This window comes from Martes martes (assembly GCF_963455335.1).
Source record: "Martes martes genome assembly, chromosome: 5".
Taxonomy (NCBI): domain Eukaryota; kingdom Metazoa; phylum Chordata; class Mammalia; order Carnivora; family Mustelidae; genus Martes; species Martes martes.
The window spans coordinates 63,246,373-63,266,860 of NC_137892.1; the positions used below are offsets into that span (position 1 = coordinate 63,246,373).

At 34.5% G+C, this 20,488-nt stretch overlaps 1 protein-coding gene and 1 pseudogene across 2 annotated transcripts in view; one reads left to right on the forward strand and one right to left on the reverse strand.

The window, feature by feature from the left end:
* LOC308342884 (large ribosomal subunit protein uL23-like) overlaps window positions 1–20,488 on the reverse strand; it is a 1,151,147-nt pseudogene that overhangs the window by 848,670 nt on the left and 281,989 nt on the right. The gene's annotated exons all lie outside the window — the stretch shown is intronic.
* The window catches only part of AP3B1 (adaptor related protein complex 3 subunit beta 1), a 282,043-nt gene that overhangs the window by 204,562 nt on the left and 56,993 nt on the right, over window positions 1–20,488 (forward strand). Inside the window, exon 22 of the mRNA XM_080804718.1 lies at window positions 9,001–9,107. Within this exon, the coding sequence (XP_080660844.1) occupies window positions 9,001–9,107 (107 nt within the window). The remainder of the gene's footprint in view (window positions 1–9,000; window positions 9,108–20,488) is intronic.

Sequence of the window (20,488 nt, forward strand, 5' to 3'; positions counted from 1 at the left end):
AAACAGAGAGGGAGGCAAACCATAAGAGACTCTTAACTCTAGGGAACAAACTGAGGGTTGCTGAAGGGGAGATGGGAGGGTGGGGTAATTGGACAATGGGCATTAAGGAGGGCACTTGATGTGATAAGCACTGGGTGTTATATGCAACTGATGAATCACTAAATTCTTTCCTTGAAATTAATAACCTATATATTAACCAAACTTAATTTAAATAAAAAAATTTTTTAAAGAAAAAAGAGAAAGAACAAAGCTGGAGGTACTGTACTCCCTGATTTCAAAGTATTCTACAGAGCTATAATAATCAAAACAGTGGGGGCACCTGGGTGGCTCAGTGGGTTAAGCCTCTGCCTTTGGCTCAGGTCATGATCTCAGGGTCCTGAAATCGAGCCCCACATTGGTCTCTCTGCTCAGCAGGGAACCTGCTTCCCCCTCTCTCTTTGCCTGCCTCTCTGCCTACTTGTGATCTCTGTCTGTCAAATAAATAAATAAAATCTTTAAAAAAATAATGTAAAACAGTGTAATACTGGTACAAAAGCAGAGACAGATCAGTAGGATAAAATACAGAGCCCAGAAATAAACCCATGTGTATATGGCCAAGTAATCTAAGACAAAGGAGACATGAATATACATGGGAAGGGCAGTCTCTTCAATAAATGATGTGGGGAAAACTGGACAGCTACATGCTAAAGAATGAAACTGGACCACTATCTTATACCATATACAAAGTAAATTCAAAATGGATTTAAGACTTGAATATAAGGTCCAAACCATGAAACTCCTAGAAGAAAACATAGGCGGTAAGCTCTTCATACCAGTCTTAGTATTTTTTTGAACCAGTCTCCTCAGACAAGGGCAACAAAAGCTAAAGTAAACAAATGGCATTATATCAAAAAAGCTTTAGCACAGAAACCATCAACCAAGCAAAAAGACATCCTACTGACTGGAAGAAGATATTTGTAAAACATGCATCCAGTGAGGGGTCAATATCTAAAATATATAAAGAACTTACCTGACTTAGTGTTAAAAGAAACAAACAACCTGATTGGAGCACCTGGGTGGCTCATTCAGTTAAGCTTCCAACTCTTGGTTTCACCTTAGGTCATGATCTCATGGGTCATGAGATTGAGCTCTGCCTCAGGCTCCATGCTCATCAAGGAGTCTGCTTGAAGATTCTTTCCCTTTGTCCCTCCCCCAACTCATGTGCACTCTCTCTCTCTCTCTCTCTAAAATAAATCTTTAAAAAAAAAAAAGGAAGAAAACAGCCCGATTAGAAAATGGGCAGAGGACTTATATAGACATTTTTCCAAAGAAGTCACACAGATGACCAACAGACACACGAAAAGGTGTTCTTCATCACTTATTAAAAGCAAATCAAAACTGCAATGAGATATCACCTCACATCTGTCAGAATGGCTATTATGAAAAACACAAGAAACAACAAAGTGTTGGTGAGGATGTGGAGAAAAACGAACCCACATGCACTCTTGGTAGAAATGCAAACTAGTATAGCCACTCTGGAAAATAGTATGGAGCTTCTTCAAAAAATTAAAAATAGAACTACCCTATGATCCAGCAATCCTACTAGTAGGTATTTACCCAAATAATACAAAAACACTAATTCAGAGGGATACATGCACCCCTGCTTATAGTAGCATTATTTACAATAGCCAAATTATGGAAGCCACTCAAGTGTCCATTGATTGATGAATGGACAAAGACGATGTGGTATATATATGTACACACACACATGCACAGAGGAATATTATTTAGCCATAAATAAAAACAAAATTTTGCCATTTTCAACAACATGGCTGAAGCTGGAGAGTATAATGCTAAGTGAAATAAGTCATTTAGAGAAAAACAAATACCATATGATTTCACTCATATGTAGAATTTTAAAAACAAACTAGCAAAGGGGGAAAAAAAGAGAGACAAACCAAGAAACAGACCCTCAACTAGAGAGAACAAACTGATGGTTATCAGAGGGGAGATGGCTGGGAGGATGGGTAAAATAAGGGTTGAGGATTAAGAGTGCACTTGTAGTGATGAGTGCTGGTGATTAAAATAAAAACTTTAAAAGAATTAATTGGTTTCCAGCAAAACAAACCAAAAAACCTACAATGAACTATTACCTGACACTTGTCAGATTAGCTCTTAAAAAGAAAAAATAACAAGTATTGGTGAAGAAGTAAAGCAAGGGAATCCTCATACACTGTTCATAGATATATATATTGGTACAACCATTACGGTAAACAGTATGAAAATTCTTCAAAAACTTAAAAATAGATACCATATGATCTAGCAATCATAGATTTGGGTATTTGTCTAAAAATATATGTATCCCTGTGTTCATGACAGCCTTATTTGCATTAGCCAAGCTATGGAAGCAACTTACTGTCGACTGATAGATAAATGGATATAGAAGAAGTGATGTGATATACACACGCACATACACATACACACACAGGAATATTGCGCAGCTATAAAAAATGAAATCTTGTCATTTTCAACACATGGATGGACCTAGGGGATATTATGCTAAGTGAAATGAGTGAGAGAAATACAAATACTATATGATTTCACTTATATGTGGAATTTGAAAAGAAAATAAATGAACAAACAGAAAAAGACTCAGGCACAGAAAACAAACTGTTGGTTACCAGAATAGGGAGGGTTTGGTGGGGGGGCAGGTAAAATAGGCAAAGGGGATTAAAAGGTACAAACTTCGTTATAAAAAAGTCATGGGAATGTAACTAAGGTACAGCATAGGGAATATAGTCAATAATAACAGTGTTATAAAAACTTTGACAGATAGTAATTAGAGTTGTTATGGGGTCATTCTGTAATGTATAAACATACCAAATTACTATGATATACACTTGAATAAAATAAAGTTCAAGTCAAATTTGCATCATTTTTTGCTATTGGCAGAGATTTACAGCTTTACATCATTTTTTACCTATTGGCAACGATTTTAAAACAAATCCAGTGTTGCTAAGGTTTGGAGAAATAGGCACCCTACACGTGTTTTTGATAGAAATAAAAATAGGTGCAGCTTTTAGAGTCATATTAGCAATATTTGTCAAAACTTAAGTTGCACACACCCTTTGATAAAACAATTCTTTTCTAGGAATTTATCCTATAGACAAAATAGGAAAATCCGATCTTACTCCTTTCTTTTTTTAGACCTTTTCATTTAACGTCTTAATTTTATAGTTAAAGTCCATATTTTTAGGTTTCTAAAACCTTTGGATCATCTGACTCCTCCCTCCCTCTTATTCATTGTGCTCCTTTGCATTTCCAAAATATACCAGTCTCATTCCTCTGCATTTCCTGGTGATGAAGGAAAAACTGAAACATGGAAAATGATACAATTTTTATTATTTGATTCTTTTTTAAAGTATGTTTTTGTATGTAGAAGCAAAGGTTTTCTTAAATACTAAGTTTTAAGAATTTAAGCATAAGATTTTTTTTTCAGATTCACTTCACTTTTATTGTGAACAAACAAAATTTCAGATCAGTACTGCTAAGCTTTAGAATTGATAGAGAAATTTTTCCAAAATTATTCTTAGTTCACAAATAACTACTATCCCACATAAAGGGGAAAAATTCTACACAGTCAAGGAAAAGATATCCTGTGTATTGTTCCCATTTCCATGAGCTTATGCATTCTCAAATTTTGTCTGATTTTTTATCCACCACTTAACAATGGATTTATTCAGTCTCTCAGAGAGAATCATACCGATTAATGATAGCATCCAGGACACATGGTTCATGGTGGACACAGGTTCATAGTGGATACTTGTTACTGTAAAAATACTCAGGATTTTTTTACTTGTAATGAAATTTCATCCTAACTTAAATTTTAACTCAACATAGGGTATATTTCTGTTTGTTTTTAATACCTGAGAACTATTTAAAACATTTTTATTCTGCTTTTGTCAGAAATGACACTTGAAGCCTCCCTTTTTAACAAGTTAGTTCAGCAAATATTTGCAGATTGTCTGATAAGTGTAAGGGTACTTTGTTAGATATCCCTTTTTGTTGGCTGGAACCAAAAAATTGGATTTAGTCCCTTTATTCCAGGGACTAATATCTAGTCTAGGGCACAGATACCTGAACAGTAGAGGCACAAAGTGTGAATGAATGAGTTTATAGTTAAAAAACTATAAAGGCCTTGTGGAAGAACTGATCTGAGCTTAGTGATAAAGATAAATGGAGTGTACAGGAGAAAAGCTTTGTTGACAATGGTTCTTAAGATACTGACTTCATTTATGCTGCTTATTAGCCTACGGTAGTTCTCCATTGTCCATGGTAAACAGTTTGTGGATTAGAAAGTAAAAAGTCACTCTCCAGTAGCTTGAGTTCTCAGCTGTGAGAATTAGATTAATTTTGAAAGAGGGTCAGAAACATTCCTTAAGTTTTATCTAAAAGGCACATCATAATCCACGGTTATCTATTCCATATACGAAGAAACTTCTAGTACTGAATTTATCTATTTTTCTTCCAGAAAACATTTATTGAATGCTTGCTCTGATACAAGTAATCTGCTACATGCTGGAGATTCTAAATGCATACATTATCCCTATCCAGGGAATTCTGTTTCTTGAGAACCATTACAGTTTGAGAGTTCCTTGGGTATTTTATATTTCTGCAAACGAAGAGATCTTTTAGTACTCCATACCATGTGATCTTGGTAGGATGATCATAAAGCAACAATCATACTCCGGTGTTTTTTTTATAAGAAATATAAACCTATGTAATTATACTGTTGGTACAACTAACTCTTCTTAAAATTTTTCTCAGCCACCGGTAATCATGCTCCAGATAAGCCTTATGATCTGTGATATCATATTGTTGAGTAAATTGTAGTAGAGGCATTGGAGTGGAGTGGCTAAGAGGTCAATGGAGCTGGAGTGTCTGAGTTTAAATCTCATGCTGTTCTTGTTTTTTTAAGATTTTTTTTATTTGAAAAGAGTACAGAGTGAGAGAGAGAGCATGGCGGTAGGGAGGTACAGAGGGAGAGGGAGAAGTAGACTCACTCCTGAGCAAGGGGCACGACCCAGATCCCAGGACCCTGGATCATGACTTAAGCCAAAGGCAGACACTTACCTGACTCAGTCACCCAGGTGCTCTTATGAATCCCAGTCCTTCTAATTACGGAGCTGGGTAACCTTGGACAAGTTACTTAATCTCTTTGTGCTTTTGCTTTAATCTATAAAATAGGGATAATAGTAATACTATTAGGAGTCATAAATGGATTAAATGAGTTGATAAATGTAAAAGCACTTAAAACTCTGCTGGGCAAATGATAAGCATTATATATAAGGGTGTTATCTGTGATGGAGATGATGATAACAATGATGCAGCAGCAAGGAATTACATTTAACAATTTAAATAACTTCATATTAAACCAGAATATATTAAAACTTTGATGTATCATTAAGTTTTGAGGCAAAAGTTTGATCAGAAGAATAATTGTATAATTATTTTATAATTAAATATATAGTTGACCCTTGAACAATGTGGGCAGGTTAAGGGGCACTAACAACCACCTGTCACTTTTGACTCCCCCAAAATTTAACTATTAATAGCCTACTGTTAACTGGAAGCCTTACTGATAGTGTAAACAGCCAATTACACATATTTTGTATGTTATATGTATTATATAGCATATTAAAATAAAAACAAATGTTATTAAGAAGATCATAAGGAAGAGAAAATACATTTTTAGCAATAAAATATTTTTTAATACTGTATTTTAAAAAATCTGTCCATAAGTGGACCTGCACAATTCAAACCTGTGTTGTTCAAGGGTCAATTGTACTTTAATAAAGAAAAAAGTGTTTTTCAGAAAGTTTTAAAAATAAAAAGAAGAAAATGGATTTGTAATCCAAATATCTTGGGTTTACCATCTGGCATGCCAGTTCAGATCTTTTCATATGCAAATCCCCTCTGCCCCTAAATGTGATCATACTGGGATACTCTTTTTTATCATTTACTTCTCTATTAATCATACACATTCCTTGCCCTGCTGTAGATGTTCTTTAACAGTTTCGTTTTTTAATGACTTCATGGTTATCTTTTATATTGTTGTAATAAATTATATTTAACAGTTTTACTATTATTTGAAATTTAACTTGTTTTCATTTTTTTGTCTTCATCATTAGTGAAGCAATACACATCATAAGTATATTATTTCATTATCTCCCCAACTGTTTCATTAAGATAAATCCCCAGGAATAGAATTGCTGGGCAAAGGCTTTGAAGAATCTAGTTGTCTAAGATTGCCTTTCCCAAAGTTTGTACCAGCTTACACAGTATTAGTATGAGAGTACTGATTCCTGATACCCTTACTGATGCTGAATTTTGTATTTAAAAATTGCCTTTTCCAAGTCAATGGGTAGAAATGATACCTGGTTTTCATTTGTATGCCGGGTTATTATTTTTTTTAAATCGTAGAATCATTTTTAATACATTAATTAAATACTTAAGCATAGTCAGCTAACCTCAGAATCCATTTTTGGATAAATTTTCAGTGCAAGCTTCTATCTTGCCAGATCTGGAAACAGATGTGTAGTCATTTCTTTAGTATCTAAGCGTTCTTCTGAAATGATATTAAAAGTCTTTCTTTCTTTTTTTTTTTTTTTTCTTAAGTCAAACTTTAGTGTGAATTTTCCTCTGGCTTTTGATGTCCTTTTCCTCTGTGTGTCTTTAGGCCAAGCCATAGTTGAAGTCAGAGGCTTTCTTACTCAATTTTTTTCCTTACATGGGCATCTAATATTTTGGATGGATAGACAAATATTTAGAACCTACCAAAAAAGTGACTTTTGGAAAGGCAACATATTGATCCAAGATAAGAGAACCAGTTCCTAATCCAACAGTGATTCTTCCATTCACTTGTTTTATGATCTTTGCAAGACATAATCTCCCTGTGCCTCAGTTTACAGTATCTTTAATATAAATGTTTTTTCTACCTCACCTTTTGTTTTTAGCCCTTTTCATGTCATGCCTGAATTATTGTATTTCTCCTCCTGCCAACCTGACTGCTCCTTCTTTGATTTTTGTCCCTTATACTGATAAGGAGCAGTACATATATTGTTCCTCTTTTTGGTGTTTTTAACAGCTCCCTTTGTTGTAGAGGATAAATATAACTTCCTCAGTTTTCCACGTTCCCACCTCTCAGCCTCTGTTCACAGTATTTTCTCACCTACTAAGTCACCAGCTTCTTCTTTGCTCTTATTTAAAGTCGGCCCTTACTTAAAAACTGAGCTTCATTTCCTCCTATTCGTAAAGTCTTCCTTTACCACCATATCCCCATTGATCCTTCCAACCCCACACCCCACCCCCAAATCCCTGTGACACTTGCTAACTGCGTGTTGGTTTTCAACGTAGGTCTGAGGAAGCCTGGGGATTTGTAGCAGTGTTTCAGGCACACTGAAGGAGCAAGGGAGAAAGCAAGGGCTCCATTCCCTCTTCCACCCAGTCTCCACTCTGCTTTTTCTATTATCTATGGTGAAATTTTATTTCAGACTTCTTTGAAAATTTTCTTTTTTGGGCAATATCATTTTTTTATTCCTAACTTTCTGAATTATTTTTTCTGCCTAACTACAGGGTATTGTGAGACTAAATGAGAAAAAGATAGTTTGAAAAGTCCTGTTAAATAAATGTTACTTCTTTTTGGTCTTATTTTGAAGTGAGTTTGTTGGAAGATAAAACTCATTCCACATTAGTTTGTTGGAAGATAAAACTCATTCCACATTTTAATTTTTTTCACTCAACAGTCAAGCAGTTTCTAAGCACTAAAAATTAATACATTAGCAGACTAGTAGAAATAAAAAATAAAAAGACACAGATTTGTATTAGAAGAGAAGTATAGTTGTAGAAGCATGTCCAAGTTTATCTGTAGAACAAAGAAGGCAATTAGAAGCTGTGTTTTGGTGAGTCAGCTTGTGCTTTCCTTCCAAGCGGTACCTTAATGTGTAGAAGTTGTAAGGTAAACAAGACAGAGAAGAACCTTCCAGGTAAAGAGAATAGAATATAAAAGTCTCAAGATACTGGAAACTATTAATCGGTAGGGCCTGAAGATAGGAGTTGCCAATAAAATTAGAGATAGATCTGCTACCTAGTATGATACCAACTGGCCACACATAGCTCTTACATTTAAATTTAAGTTAATTAAACTATGAAGTACAATTCTTTAGTCATACTAGCCATATTTCAAGAGTATATTAGGTTTATGTGCTAGTGGCTACTGTATTGGACAGTACAGCTATAGAATATTTCCATCATCACAGAAAGTTCTATTGGACAGTGCCAAGCTAGAGCATAGAGAACCTTGTGTACTTAGTTAAGGAATTGGACTTTTATCTTGTAGGTACTTTTGAGCCTCTGAAGAATCTTAATAAGCAGGGGAGGATGAGATCTGTACTTTTTCAAAGATTTTCCAATTTTCACCTACTTGATCTCGTGTACATAGTGGTTTTAGAATAAAAAATTTCTATCTGGTACATAGCTTTTGCTGACAAAGTGTAAGTAGAAGGGAGTTAGGTAGCCTGGACCCCGGTAATTATTATTATAGTGGAGAATAAAACAGAGAAGGGATATAAATACCCTTTTGAGACTTCTGATTTTGCTGGAGAACTCTTGAAAGCTGTTGTTCTTTATATTAGCTGGAAAAAAAATGTTTCTTTACCTTTTTTTTTTATTTTAGTGAGGTTACTGGGTGATAATGTTAGTGATAACATTATATGATAAAATTTTCAAAAATTATTACTTAAAGTATTTGTGCCCTTATTTTGTTATAGGAGTTGCCAATGAAAGCTGAGACTAATAACTGCCATGACTTGATAATAACTAAATCAAGCTGTTAAATAGAATTGTCATAGATTTATTAATCAAAGTAGTTTAATTAGATTTACTAACAAAATAAAAATGTTGCTTTTAATAATATGAATTAAATGTTCATGCACATTTGCTAATTTGGGCCTTTTCCTACAGTTAACCCGGTATTCACTCCAGTTGCATTTCCCACGCCAGCTCTTTCTCCAAGCTTGATAGCTGATCTTGAAGGTTTAAACTTATCAACTTCTTCATCAGTCATCAGTGTAAGTAATTTTCAAAATATATTAGCTCAGTTTTCATGTGATTCCATTGCATCATTCTTATTAAAATGTAAATAATTGAAGTGGATTCTTAGTCTTGAACATTTTCTCTTCTAAACAAGTTCAATTCAGATCTCATCTTTTAATTTTATAAATATTTTTTAAAATTTGCTCTACCCAAACCATTATCCTCACAATTGACTTCTACTTATTATCCACATTTAATTATCTTGTACATTTTTCTCTGGCACTCTTACATATGTATAACATACAGCATTCTTTGCCACAGTGGGTTCATTTATATACATAAATTCTGCCATAAACAATTGTTGTCTACATTAATAGACTTAAATTCCCACAGTCATTGTATTTCTATTACACTGTTCTTATACCATAGGCTACTAAAAATACCTGTTTTCATTTTTAAATTCAAGGTTGTGTTTCTCTTTTCATTATCTTTATATGCTTATTTACGTACCTTCATATCTGTAAAAAAATTATTTAATGTTACTTACAGGGTATGGCTTGAAATCAGGCCAGAGGCCAGCCTGTCTCAAAATAATGCCAAAACCATCAGCCTGTCATAATATCTGAAACTGCAATAACTTTTTCTGTGTTAGCATATTATATCTACTAACCTTTCACTCTAAATCAGGCATGCTGCCTACAATGTAAAATCTGTTGATATGCTTGACCTCCTGTTAATTTGTTGTCAGAAACCTGACAAAGTAAGAGACAAAATAGTAAGTTCTGATGGGAACACAAGGTAGCTTGAATAGATCTGGTGTATCACTGGTTCCCCTGGCTTAGTGATCTGGACTCCTGAGGGCCATAGAGCTGGTTCTGCCAGAAGTGGGAAAGAGAAGTACTAATTCTTAAACATTTTTACAAAAAATTTCCCCATCAAAGCAAATGTGATATTAGGACCATTTGGTTTAGAATGAACAAGTGAAACTATTAAGCTGAGCATGCTGTTTTAAGTTGTAGAATGCAGTTACCTCTAACTGCTCAGAAATGAGTAAGAATGATATCTAGGATTTTAGTTTGCCATTCTTGTTGCTAAAAGAAAAGGCACATTGAAAGAGATGGAGGGAAGCAGTGAAAAGAAGCAGTTAAGTCTTTATTATTTAAGTAATAAATATTTCTTGAGCATTTGGGTAGGCTGTAAAGAGAAAGTAGAAATCAAAAAATCTGTAGTGAAGCAGTTAGTCCTTGAGGGAAAAGGAAGGCCCTAAAAACTTGGGAGACAGTAAGGTAGTAGATAAATAACTCAGGCCTTGATATCAGATGATCAGGGTACAAATCTCTGCTTAGCTGCTTGCTAGCTATGTGTTTGGGCAGATTGGTATGTAACTTTTCTACACCTCACTTTCCTGTGGAGATAGTATATACCCTATAGGATTGTTATGACACTAATGAGATAATAGATGTATAGCTCTTAGAACAGTGACTGGCACATTGTCATAATTCAATAATAATAACTAATATTTTTTAAAGTGATATGGTAATGGATCCTTAGTAGACTCCCATACTTTAATAGCTATAAGAAGAATGCAGTTGAGATTAGAAAAGCTTACAGTAAATTTTCATTCATCACAAAGTAGTTGATGAACTCACCCTTTAATACTAAGAAAAATATTTATTGGGATGGTCTCTTCAAAGGAGAAGAAAGGCACTCCATCCAAAGAGCATAGAAAAAAAGGACTGCCAAATGGACAAAATGGGTAGAGGGGAATGGGAGATACAGACTACCAGTTATGGAATAAGTAAGTCATGGGAATAAAAGGCACAGGTTAAGGAATACAGTCAGTGATACTGTAATAGTGTTGCATGGTGACAGGTGGTACCTACACTTGGGATGAGCATAGCATATAGTCAAGTTGAACCACTGTATTGTATACCTGAAAGTATACTTGTGTGTCAACTATAATCAAAAAATTCAGAAAAAAAGACTGTCAGGTTCAGCTGAGTGAAGCAAAATCTCAAACTTACTTCCAAAAGCTAACAAAGTGATCAAACAAATAGTAGTAATAAGAATGGCAACCAGAAATTCACCAGCAATAACAAGTAAGGAAAGGATTAGAATTTAAAGAGAAAGGTACAACTTTGAAAAGTGGAGCCTATAGAAATAAATAGAATATTCTGATGCAAAATGGCATGGCTCCTAATCTCACCTCCAGTCCTCAAAACAGTACTTAAAAAAGATTAATAAAGCAAACTGTAATTTTTTCATTATGTATATGAGTTTAGAAAGAAGTAGACTAAAGACATCAGAAAAAATAGCAAGAAAAACCCTCAAAAATTACAACCCTCATGTAATGGTATAGGATCTCAACAAATATAAGAGCCTTTTAGATAATAAGATGAAATTCATAGATAAGACTACATCCATAATTTTAAAATCAACGTTTCCCTTATTTTGAATAGAAGGAAGAAAGAGAACTTAAAATAAAGTAATAGTTACACATTGCTGTATAAATGCTTGTCCATGACTACACTAGAAATGTACTGAAGTAGTTAAATGGTGCTGGCACTGATATGAAGAACCACCATGAATGTGACGACTGTAAATGCAGACCAATATAGGTGTATTAGCAACTCAAATAGTGTGGAATGTGGTGTTGCCATCAGTAACATAATTTTCCAAAATGTTGAACAGTTTCTGGTAGTTACATTCCAAGTCCTAGCCTAGTTTATATGACTTCCTATTCTGTAGATGAATTTTATTTAAATTTATCTTCCTTATGTATTTGGTAAAATAGGGGTAGATTTTATTTTTTTGAAATTACTAAAATATTTATAATGAAACCAAAGAACAGTTCCTTTTTCACACTAAGTATATTTCACTATTTTTCATAGTGAGATGAAAAATTTCACTATTTGTTCTAACCTTTTAAATTACATATTCAGAACACAGAGATTTTTAAACTTAATTCCTAGTGAATATCATTATCATTGTAAGGAAAAGCTTGGTTTTTCAAACTGTACGATAAAGAAGATGTATAAACACAGTCTTTGTTCCAGTCTTACTTGAGATTAATTGGCAGTTGGCCAACAGATGGCTAAAAATGAAGAGACACTTCATTTCCTACAGTAGTATGTCTGTGAACAAATTGTAAATTTTTTAGTGAATTATGACTTAATTTTTCTACCAGATTATCGTTAGGCTAAGAGTTTCTAAATTGTTACACATGAAGCCCCAGGAATTCAGCAGTCCTTGGAATGTTACAGCTTCTAGAGGGAATGAGAAAAAAGTGAGATGAGGGAAAAGACAATTTACATATAAGAATAAATTGTTTACCTCTGGAATTAGAAATGTTGGAGTAAATATTGGTCTTTTCTTCTTTAAATATTTTTTTGTATATTTGGGACACAAAATGTTAAAGTGAGTTCAGCAGTTCAAGTTACCTCTGAAGACTTTTTATGTTTTGTTTTGTTTTTTTGCTGATAAACATGAGCATGAAACCTTGTCTCATTCTTTGCACTTTTTATGTTTCTTTTCAAACTAGTTTTATAAGAAAATTTATTAATTTGCTTACTTAATATTTGAGATTTCTATTTCTATGGAAAAATGACTTCTGAATTCAATCCCCCAAATCCTATGAAACCCATGACAAAAGTAAAGTATCTGTGGTTGTTTAGCACCTAATCACAAGTCGGAAGGTTTCTATAGGGATGTACTTTTCCAGAGTTCTGGTTTAAAATACCAAGAACTCATTTAGAAAGTCAGGGCAACATTTAGGGAATGCATTGAACTTGGAGCCTGAATACTTGATATCTGTCATTGGATGAGCTAGTTACTATCATCATGACTAGGGGCCAGTCATTGACTTGTAAAAACTTTTATTTTTTAATTTAAAAAATGGAGATAATACTACCCCTAAACACTTAATTGTGTTTTCATGAAAAGTAAATAAAATAATGAGCCTGAAAATATTTGAATTCTGTTCTGTGGCTATCTTGTGGAGTGAGAAGAGACAGATGAAGATGAAGTGCTAGGAAACATCGTGATTTAAAGGCCACAGAGAAGAAGGCCAAGAAGATAAGTTCGCGAAGGAGGTGAATTGTGGAACACAGTATCAGGAAACGCACAGATTAGGAAGGGAAACAGACAAATCATTTTATTGAAGTAAGTGCTATACTGGAGGCATAAATCTGCTTGGGTGCTACCAGTTGACCAAGATCTCTTAGAAAAGAATTTGTATATGTGACCTTGGAACTGAATCTGGGAGAATAGTAAGAGTTTGTCTAGGTGGCTGGAGTAGAATAAGAATGACGTGACGGACAGAGGAAATAGGGTATGCAGAGGCTTGAGATGTGAGCTGACTTGGAATATTAGAGAAACGGTAGTTCAGTGTGGCTAAAGTATAGCACAGATAGGTTGGAATAACCCGAGTCTGATATTGGAAAAGTATGTTGGTGACATACTGACATGGGAAAATTGTGGTAATGACTCCTTACCTTACTGCTTTCCAATCTTTTCATGTTATGGTACATACAGAAAAATGATGATATGTGTAGTGTGCTCTGGGATAAACAGAGACTACTGCAGGAGGCAGGAGGTACCCAGCCTAGGAGCTCCAACTACCACAGGCCCCACCTGGCCTTACTGAGGGCTAATCGTGGGGCAGCAGCATAGCACACTTCTAACCTATTTGTGGCACGTTAGTGAGGAAGCACTGACTTAGCTGCTGTAATATTAGTGATTTGATCTTCATGGATCACAGTCTCCAAGTGGAATTAACTCAGGAAGGTACAGGAAGATTCATTTAAAAAGTGATCATTATAGAAAACAAGGCAGTAAATTGAGGGATGATAAGTAATTCCAAGAACAGTCCATGAAAGAGAAACTAGAGTTGCAATAAGAGAAGCCCTATTTGATACAACATGGTACTTAGAGTTAGCCAAACTCCATATTAGAGGCACGGTCTTGTCCACTGCTCAATTGACCCAAGACTACTGAGGTCAACTGCAGGTTTAGGGTTTCCTGAAACTACTGTCAGGTTGATAATTCACTAGGACACCCAAAGAACTCGGGAAAGCACTATACTTAATATTACAATCTTACTAAGATTGAGACCTCAGCTGAGATCAAGAATCACACACTTGGGGAGCCTGGGTGTCTCAGTGGATTAAGCCTCTGCCTTCGGCTTAGGTCCTGGGATCAAGCCCCACATCGGGCTCTCTGCTCAGCTGGGAGTCTGCTTCCTCCTCTCTCTCTGCCTTCCTCTCTGCCTACTTGTGATCTCTGTCTGTCAAATAAATAAGTAGAATCTTTAAAAAAAAAAAAAAAGATTACAATCTTACTGTAGCAATAGGATACAAATTAGAACCAACCAAAGGAAGAAACACATATGCTGAGTGGGTTTCAAATTCACAGGTTACCCTACTGGCATCAACGTATGGCAGTATGCACAGAGTATCCACTTAGCATACATTGTCTAGGGGCCCTCTGTGAATCACATCCTTGGCAACAGGGCTCACCATGAATATTTAAAGACACTCCTGTCACTTAGGAAATTCCAAGGGTTTAGAGATGACCTACCTCTCAAGAGCTAAGACACAGTCCACATCTCTCTTTGAGAAGACCAGATTCCTTACTACACATGTGCCAGTAAATGTTTCATTCATTGAACAAGTATTTGTTCGGGCCAGAATGTAAGGCAGGTGCCAAAGATAACAGTAAACAAGTTGAGCTAGGTTTCTGCCCTCAGGGAGTTTACAGTTGAGTAAGGACATAATGAAAAATTTCCTCAAAGGTATGTATTAATACCAGGTACTTTAATTGTATAACATAGTTTTGCCCATTTGGGAATTTCTGTAGATACAGGTTGTCATTTTTTTTTTGTCATTATTTTTCTGATTTTACATTGGCTATGCTCCATAGTCCAACCTATCTCCATCTGTACTAATACAGCTAAAAATCTAGTGAGATTTTTAACTTAAACATTAACATTAACAGACTTTAAAATTTAGATATCTAAACTGTTTTTCCTCTTTGACAAGAAGTAGAAGGCTAATTTTTGCAGTCCATGCTGTTCACCATCTGCTTTCCTTAAATTGCTGCTGTGAAACATCACTCCCTCACTTAATGTTGGAATAAAGCCTCATGATGCCTAGGTGAAGATAGTGGCAACAGTAGCAGTACAAACTAAGTAGTAGTACAAACTAAGGTCTGTAGGTGTCTTTATAGGTAGCCAGCCTGGGATTTACTGTGACCAGCGAAAGAAGGGCCTTAAGTTTGTCATTATGACCAAGAAACTATGTAACTGAAGTCCCCCCCACCCACCCAACCCTTCAAGGATTGTCAAGCTGAAGGGTAGGAAGAAGGAATCCCATGTAATGCACTTTAATTAGGGCAGGCAGAGTGAGGCAAAGAAAAGGGATTTTTTTAAAATACATAAACCAAACTCAGTATCTGAAGTGTTTATCATTAGTTCCATCAATATCTAAGGAATATTTAAAAAATGATTAGCAACTAAGCTTATTTTTGCTGTTGACAGAGATTGGCAACTAATGAAGCTATGACTTTCCACGATTAGGGATGAGGGCCTGACCCTGTTTTTGTTATAGGAACTTAGTTGGAAAATAGAGAAGAGTGACTGTCAGACCTGCTTTTGGTGTGCAGGTTACAGTATCAGTTTTCAAACAATGTGAAGAGAAAACAAACCATAATTCATGAAGCAGAATCTGGTTTACCCAGTGTGAAATTTACTAAACAGAATTGGGAATTATTAGGGTAATTGCATATTGTAATGATGACAGTTGTAATTGAAGTTGATTTCTGTTTTTCTTAAGTGGACTTTTATCTTAAATAGATTTCTCTCTCTCTCTTTAATTAATGCTCGGTTAAGGCATTTTAGTTTTGTTTACCAGTCAACTTGTCTTGGTCTGCTGGGGCACCAGCTTTCTTATTTGTCTGCAAGGACACAATGCTTTGAGGGAGTCCTTATTGATACCAGCATTTACTAAGTCATGCTCCAGACATTTCATGAATACGTGGTCTCATTCCCAAAACAATATATACATGATAAAGTTTGTTGTCTAATATGGTGGAAGAACTCTATTTTAAATAACATTTATCTTTTACATTTTAAACACTTGTGGTGTTTTCAAGCCCCAGGCTAAGAGATGAGTCCAGCTAAGACCAAATTATGTTGAGTTTAGAGGAGGAAGAAATTATAAGTCAAAATTAAAAATAATTTTGTCATTTTAAATTTGGGGAAAATCCTTTATTTGTTCTGATGAAACTGTCAGTAGCCATGGAACTGTGGTAAAAATAATGAAAAATCATTGGCCTGGGTCTGCTTAAATTGAAAACATTTTTTAATTAAAGTTTGACAGTATTTTGTGCTTCCATTGCCTAGCCATGTCCCATCTTATTCTTTCATTCAGTTCTCCTCTGGGTATGAGTTGCTTTAATTTTTAAATTAAACTTTAAAAGTGTGTCATACTACTGCTTCATCTTTTTATTTCTGCACTACTTCAGAGGTCTCAAAGTTAATACCAGACCATTATCATCTCTCCCTTTTCTATATTATTAAAAGGAACTGCTTTTTAAAAAGAGATTGTTACTAATTTTTAGTTGCAGGGTTTTTATTAGAAAATATGTATTTTTTTTGGCTTAAGTAAATATATGCCAATCTATAAGTCCTGACTAGTGGATAATACTTTTATAATGCTTTGTCAATATCATAATAAAATTATCTACAATTAAAAAATCGATTATGTCAGATGCTAATTAATGAACTAGTAATGATTGTGGCCCAAAGAAAGCAGGCCACCCATCAAAATATAGAAAATGCATATATAAATCTGCAAGAAATTGAGGGATTAAAGAGGTGACAGTAAAGAAAGCCTTGGGCCTTTCTTTTCCTCTTTCTACTTTGTGGTGAGTAGTTCCTTTCATTTGCTATCGGTTTACTCTTTCTAGAGCTGAGGCAGTTCTCTGAATATCTACTGACTTCTTTTCCAAGATTATGGGTTCTAGCTTCTGTTTTTTTTTTTTTTATTTTTTTATTTTAAAGATTTTATTTATTTATTCGACAGACAGAGATCACAAGTAGGCAGAGAGGCAGGCAGAGAGAGGAGGAAGCAGGCTCCCTGCGGAGCAGAGAGCCCGATGCGGGGCTCGATCCCAGGACCCCGGGATCATGACCTGAGCCGAAAGCAGAGGCTTTAACCCACTGAGCCACCCAGGCGCCCCCTAGCTTCTGTTTATTTTAATTAAATGTACTATAATAGTAAACAGTAAATGGGGTTTTTAAAATATCAGTCATTTTAAAAATATTAAATCTTTTCTGCCAGTTTTATTTTACATATCCAGAAGTGATTGAACTTTGTGTTACTATCAACTGCTATGTTTCAAATTTTGTTGCTTGTGTTGAATTTGTGGTATTTGCAGTAAAATATACTTTTTTAAGCCTTACAGTATCTTAGATTATTATGCATCAGCCAGTTGTGTATCAATTATATTTAATCATACATCAATCAAGTTAACTTCTATTACCTTTGTTCCCCTTTAAAAAGCTTGTCAAAAATTTTATAAACATAGGGTGGGGCATGATATAAAAATTTTATATTAATATTATTAAATCTTTGAATAACTAAACATGGAAAGTATTATTGTGATGCTTAAATAAACTTTGTTTCTCTTCAGAGGAGAAGAAAATGAATTAAACTATAGGGCACATGCCCAACTAATGCTAAAAAATTAATTTATTACTAGAGAGAAGAGTGCATAGAGTAAAAATAGATAAGTACAGTATATGACCCTAATATCAAAGAAAAGTAAAAGCCACTTATCTTAGAATATATCAGACACACTATTATTCAAATCATTCAGGAATGTAATTACAGACAGCTTTTATAGGCCTATCAATAAGGGTTATTTCTTTAAATTTACAGCTGTTCCACATTACTGAATATATAAATATCTCCCCAAATGTTGAATTAATACTGAAGATATATTTTACAATTCTGCATGCACACACACACACATAAACAATATATCAGAAAGTTTTCCTTTAAAATGCATAATTTAGGGGAGCCTGGGTGGCTCAGTGGGTTAAGCCGCTGCCTTCGGCTCAGGTTATGATCTCAGGGTCCTGGGATCGAGTCCCGCATCGGGCTCTCTGCTCAGCGGGGAGCCTGCTTCTCTCTCTTTCTCTCTGCCTGCCTCTCTGCCTACTTGTGATCTCTCTCTGTCAAATAAATAAATAAAATCTTTAAAAAAAAAAATTTTTAAATGCATAATTTAGATTAAGAGAGATGCCAACCAAATGTATATCTTGTTTGAACCCTTATTCAAGCAAACCAGCTCTAAAAAGACATATATGACAGTCAAAGAAATGTGAACACTATATTTTACATGATATTAAAGGGAATTATTTTTTAATGTAATAACAATTATGAAGTTTCTTTTAAGAGTCCTTATCTGTTAGATAAACTAACCAAATTATTTCTTGATGAAATTAGATCATATCTGAAATTTGCTTTTAAATAATTCCGAAGTTGAGTAAAGGTTGGATTGTAGTTTGGACAAATGTTGAAAATTTTTTAAACCTACTTATGAGTAACTAGCTTTTCATTATATTTTTCTTTTTCTCTACTTTTATATATGTTTCAAAGTTTTCATAATAAAATGTTTCTTAAAATACATAATTTCAGAAACTCATTTATTACATATTTTCACGGAAGCTTTAACATCCATGCTCCATAGAATGTGTAACCTGGCAAAGTTATCTTGTAAATTTAAACTAGTATATCAAAATTTGACTTCAGTTCAAATTGTCATCTGTGAGATTAGAAGACTGTAATAGATTGTCTTTTTAAGGTCCCTTCCAATGCTAAATATCTTGAAGTCTGTGGGAAATTAAATCGAGAGATGCCAATGACTTTAGTAAAATCATTGTCAGCATAAGGGAAAGGTGCCTTATCTTTTATGTTAGAGATGTATTGTAGATCTAATAAGACTTAATCTCTGAATCTCTGGAAGATAGGACAGGTCCTACTTATTGGCTTTTCAATTCCCAGTGCTTGATACATAATAGGTGCTCATCAAAAGTGTGTTAAATGAATGAAATTAGGGGCGCCTGGGTGGCTCGGTGGGTTAAAGCCTCTGCTTTCGGCTCAGGTCATGATCCTGGGGTCCTGGGATCGAGCCCCGCATCGGGCTCTCTGCTCCGCGGGGAGCCTGCTTCCTCCTCTCTCTGCCTGCCTCTCTGCCTACTTGTGATCTCTGTCTGTCGAATAAATAAATAAAATCTTTAAAAAAAAAAAAACTTTAAAAAAAAACAAAATGAATGAAATTAATCTTTTCCTGTTTTCTGGCTCAATCATGATAGAATCCATTCCCAGTGATGTCAGTTGGAGGACTGTATTATTAATATGTTATTTTGTTACATTACTGAGAAAACTGTTCCTATCCGTCACATAACTGAAAGGTAGCTATACTCCTCACATGTCTTCATAGTCTTTAGCATGTAGCGTTTAAGACAATAAAATGGAGAATTAAGTTACTGCTTTAAATTATTGGACTGAACGTATTTTAATTACCCATTCTTTATATTTCTTAAATGCTGTCTTCATTTGGCTAAAAATAAAGCATGGTAAACTGAGAACCTAAAAATATCATTTCTATTTTATGTTCCTGTCAATAGAACAGATCTCCTAAAAATTTAAAGCACATCTTTCTAAGGTAACATTTACCTCCTCACATCTTTAGCAGCTATCAGACATGACATGGGACATATTCATTGACCCTAAAAATTTTCATCAGAATCATGCACTGAAAGGGGGCAGCCCCAGCTAGACAAGAGGCTCATTTCAATTTTAACGGCTGTAATTAAAGGTTAATTTACTGAGTCAGGATTAACGAGGAAAGTACAAATGATAGGCAAGCAGCTGCCTTTATAATACAAGATTAGAACAATGCAATTACAATAAGAATTAGAAAAAATCAACTTCCAGAAAGGGTCCTTTAATGAACGAATTAAATTGTGATCTCTAAACATGAATATGTAAGATAGTACTTCTTACAGAATCCTATAAGATGATATTGTTTAAGCATATTATGTCACATGTATAAAAAATGGTTAACACTAGAAACTTTTTCATTATTAGGAAGTTGCCAAAAATATACATACATACATATACATGTATGTATATAGAGAGAGAAATATACGATATTAAATGGCAAAAAATTTTCCCTACTTCAGACTCATTTTTTGATGTCCATTTCTTTATGAATCAGAATTGATCTTTCCCTCTCTCTGCCACATTCTCACCAAGAACTTCTTATGTTTATTACCTTAAATCTTTTTTTCTTGTTAGAGGCTATTCCTGAAACTCCTTTTCATCTGGTAATAATAAACTAGACATAT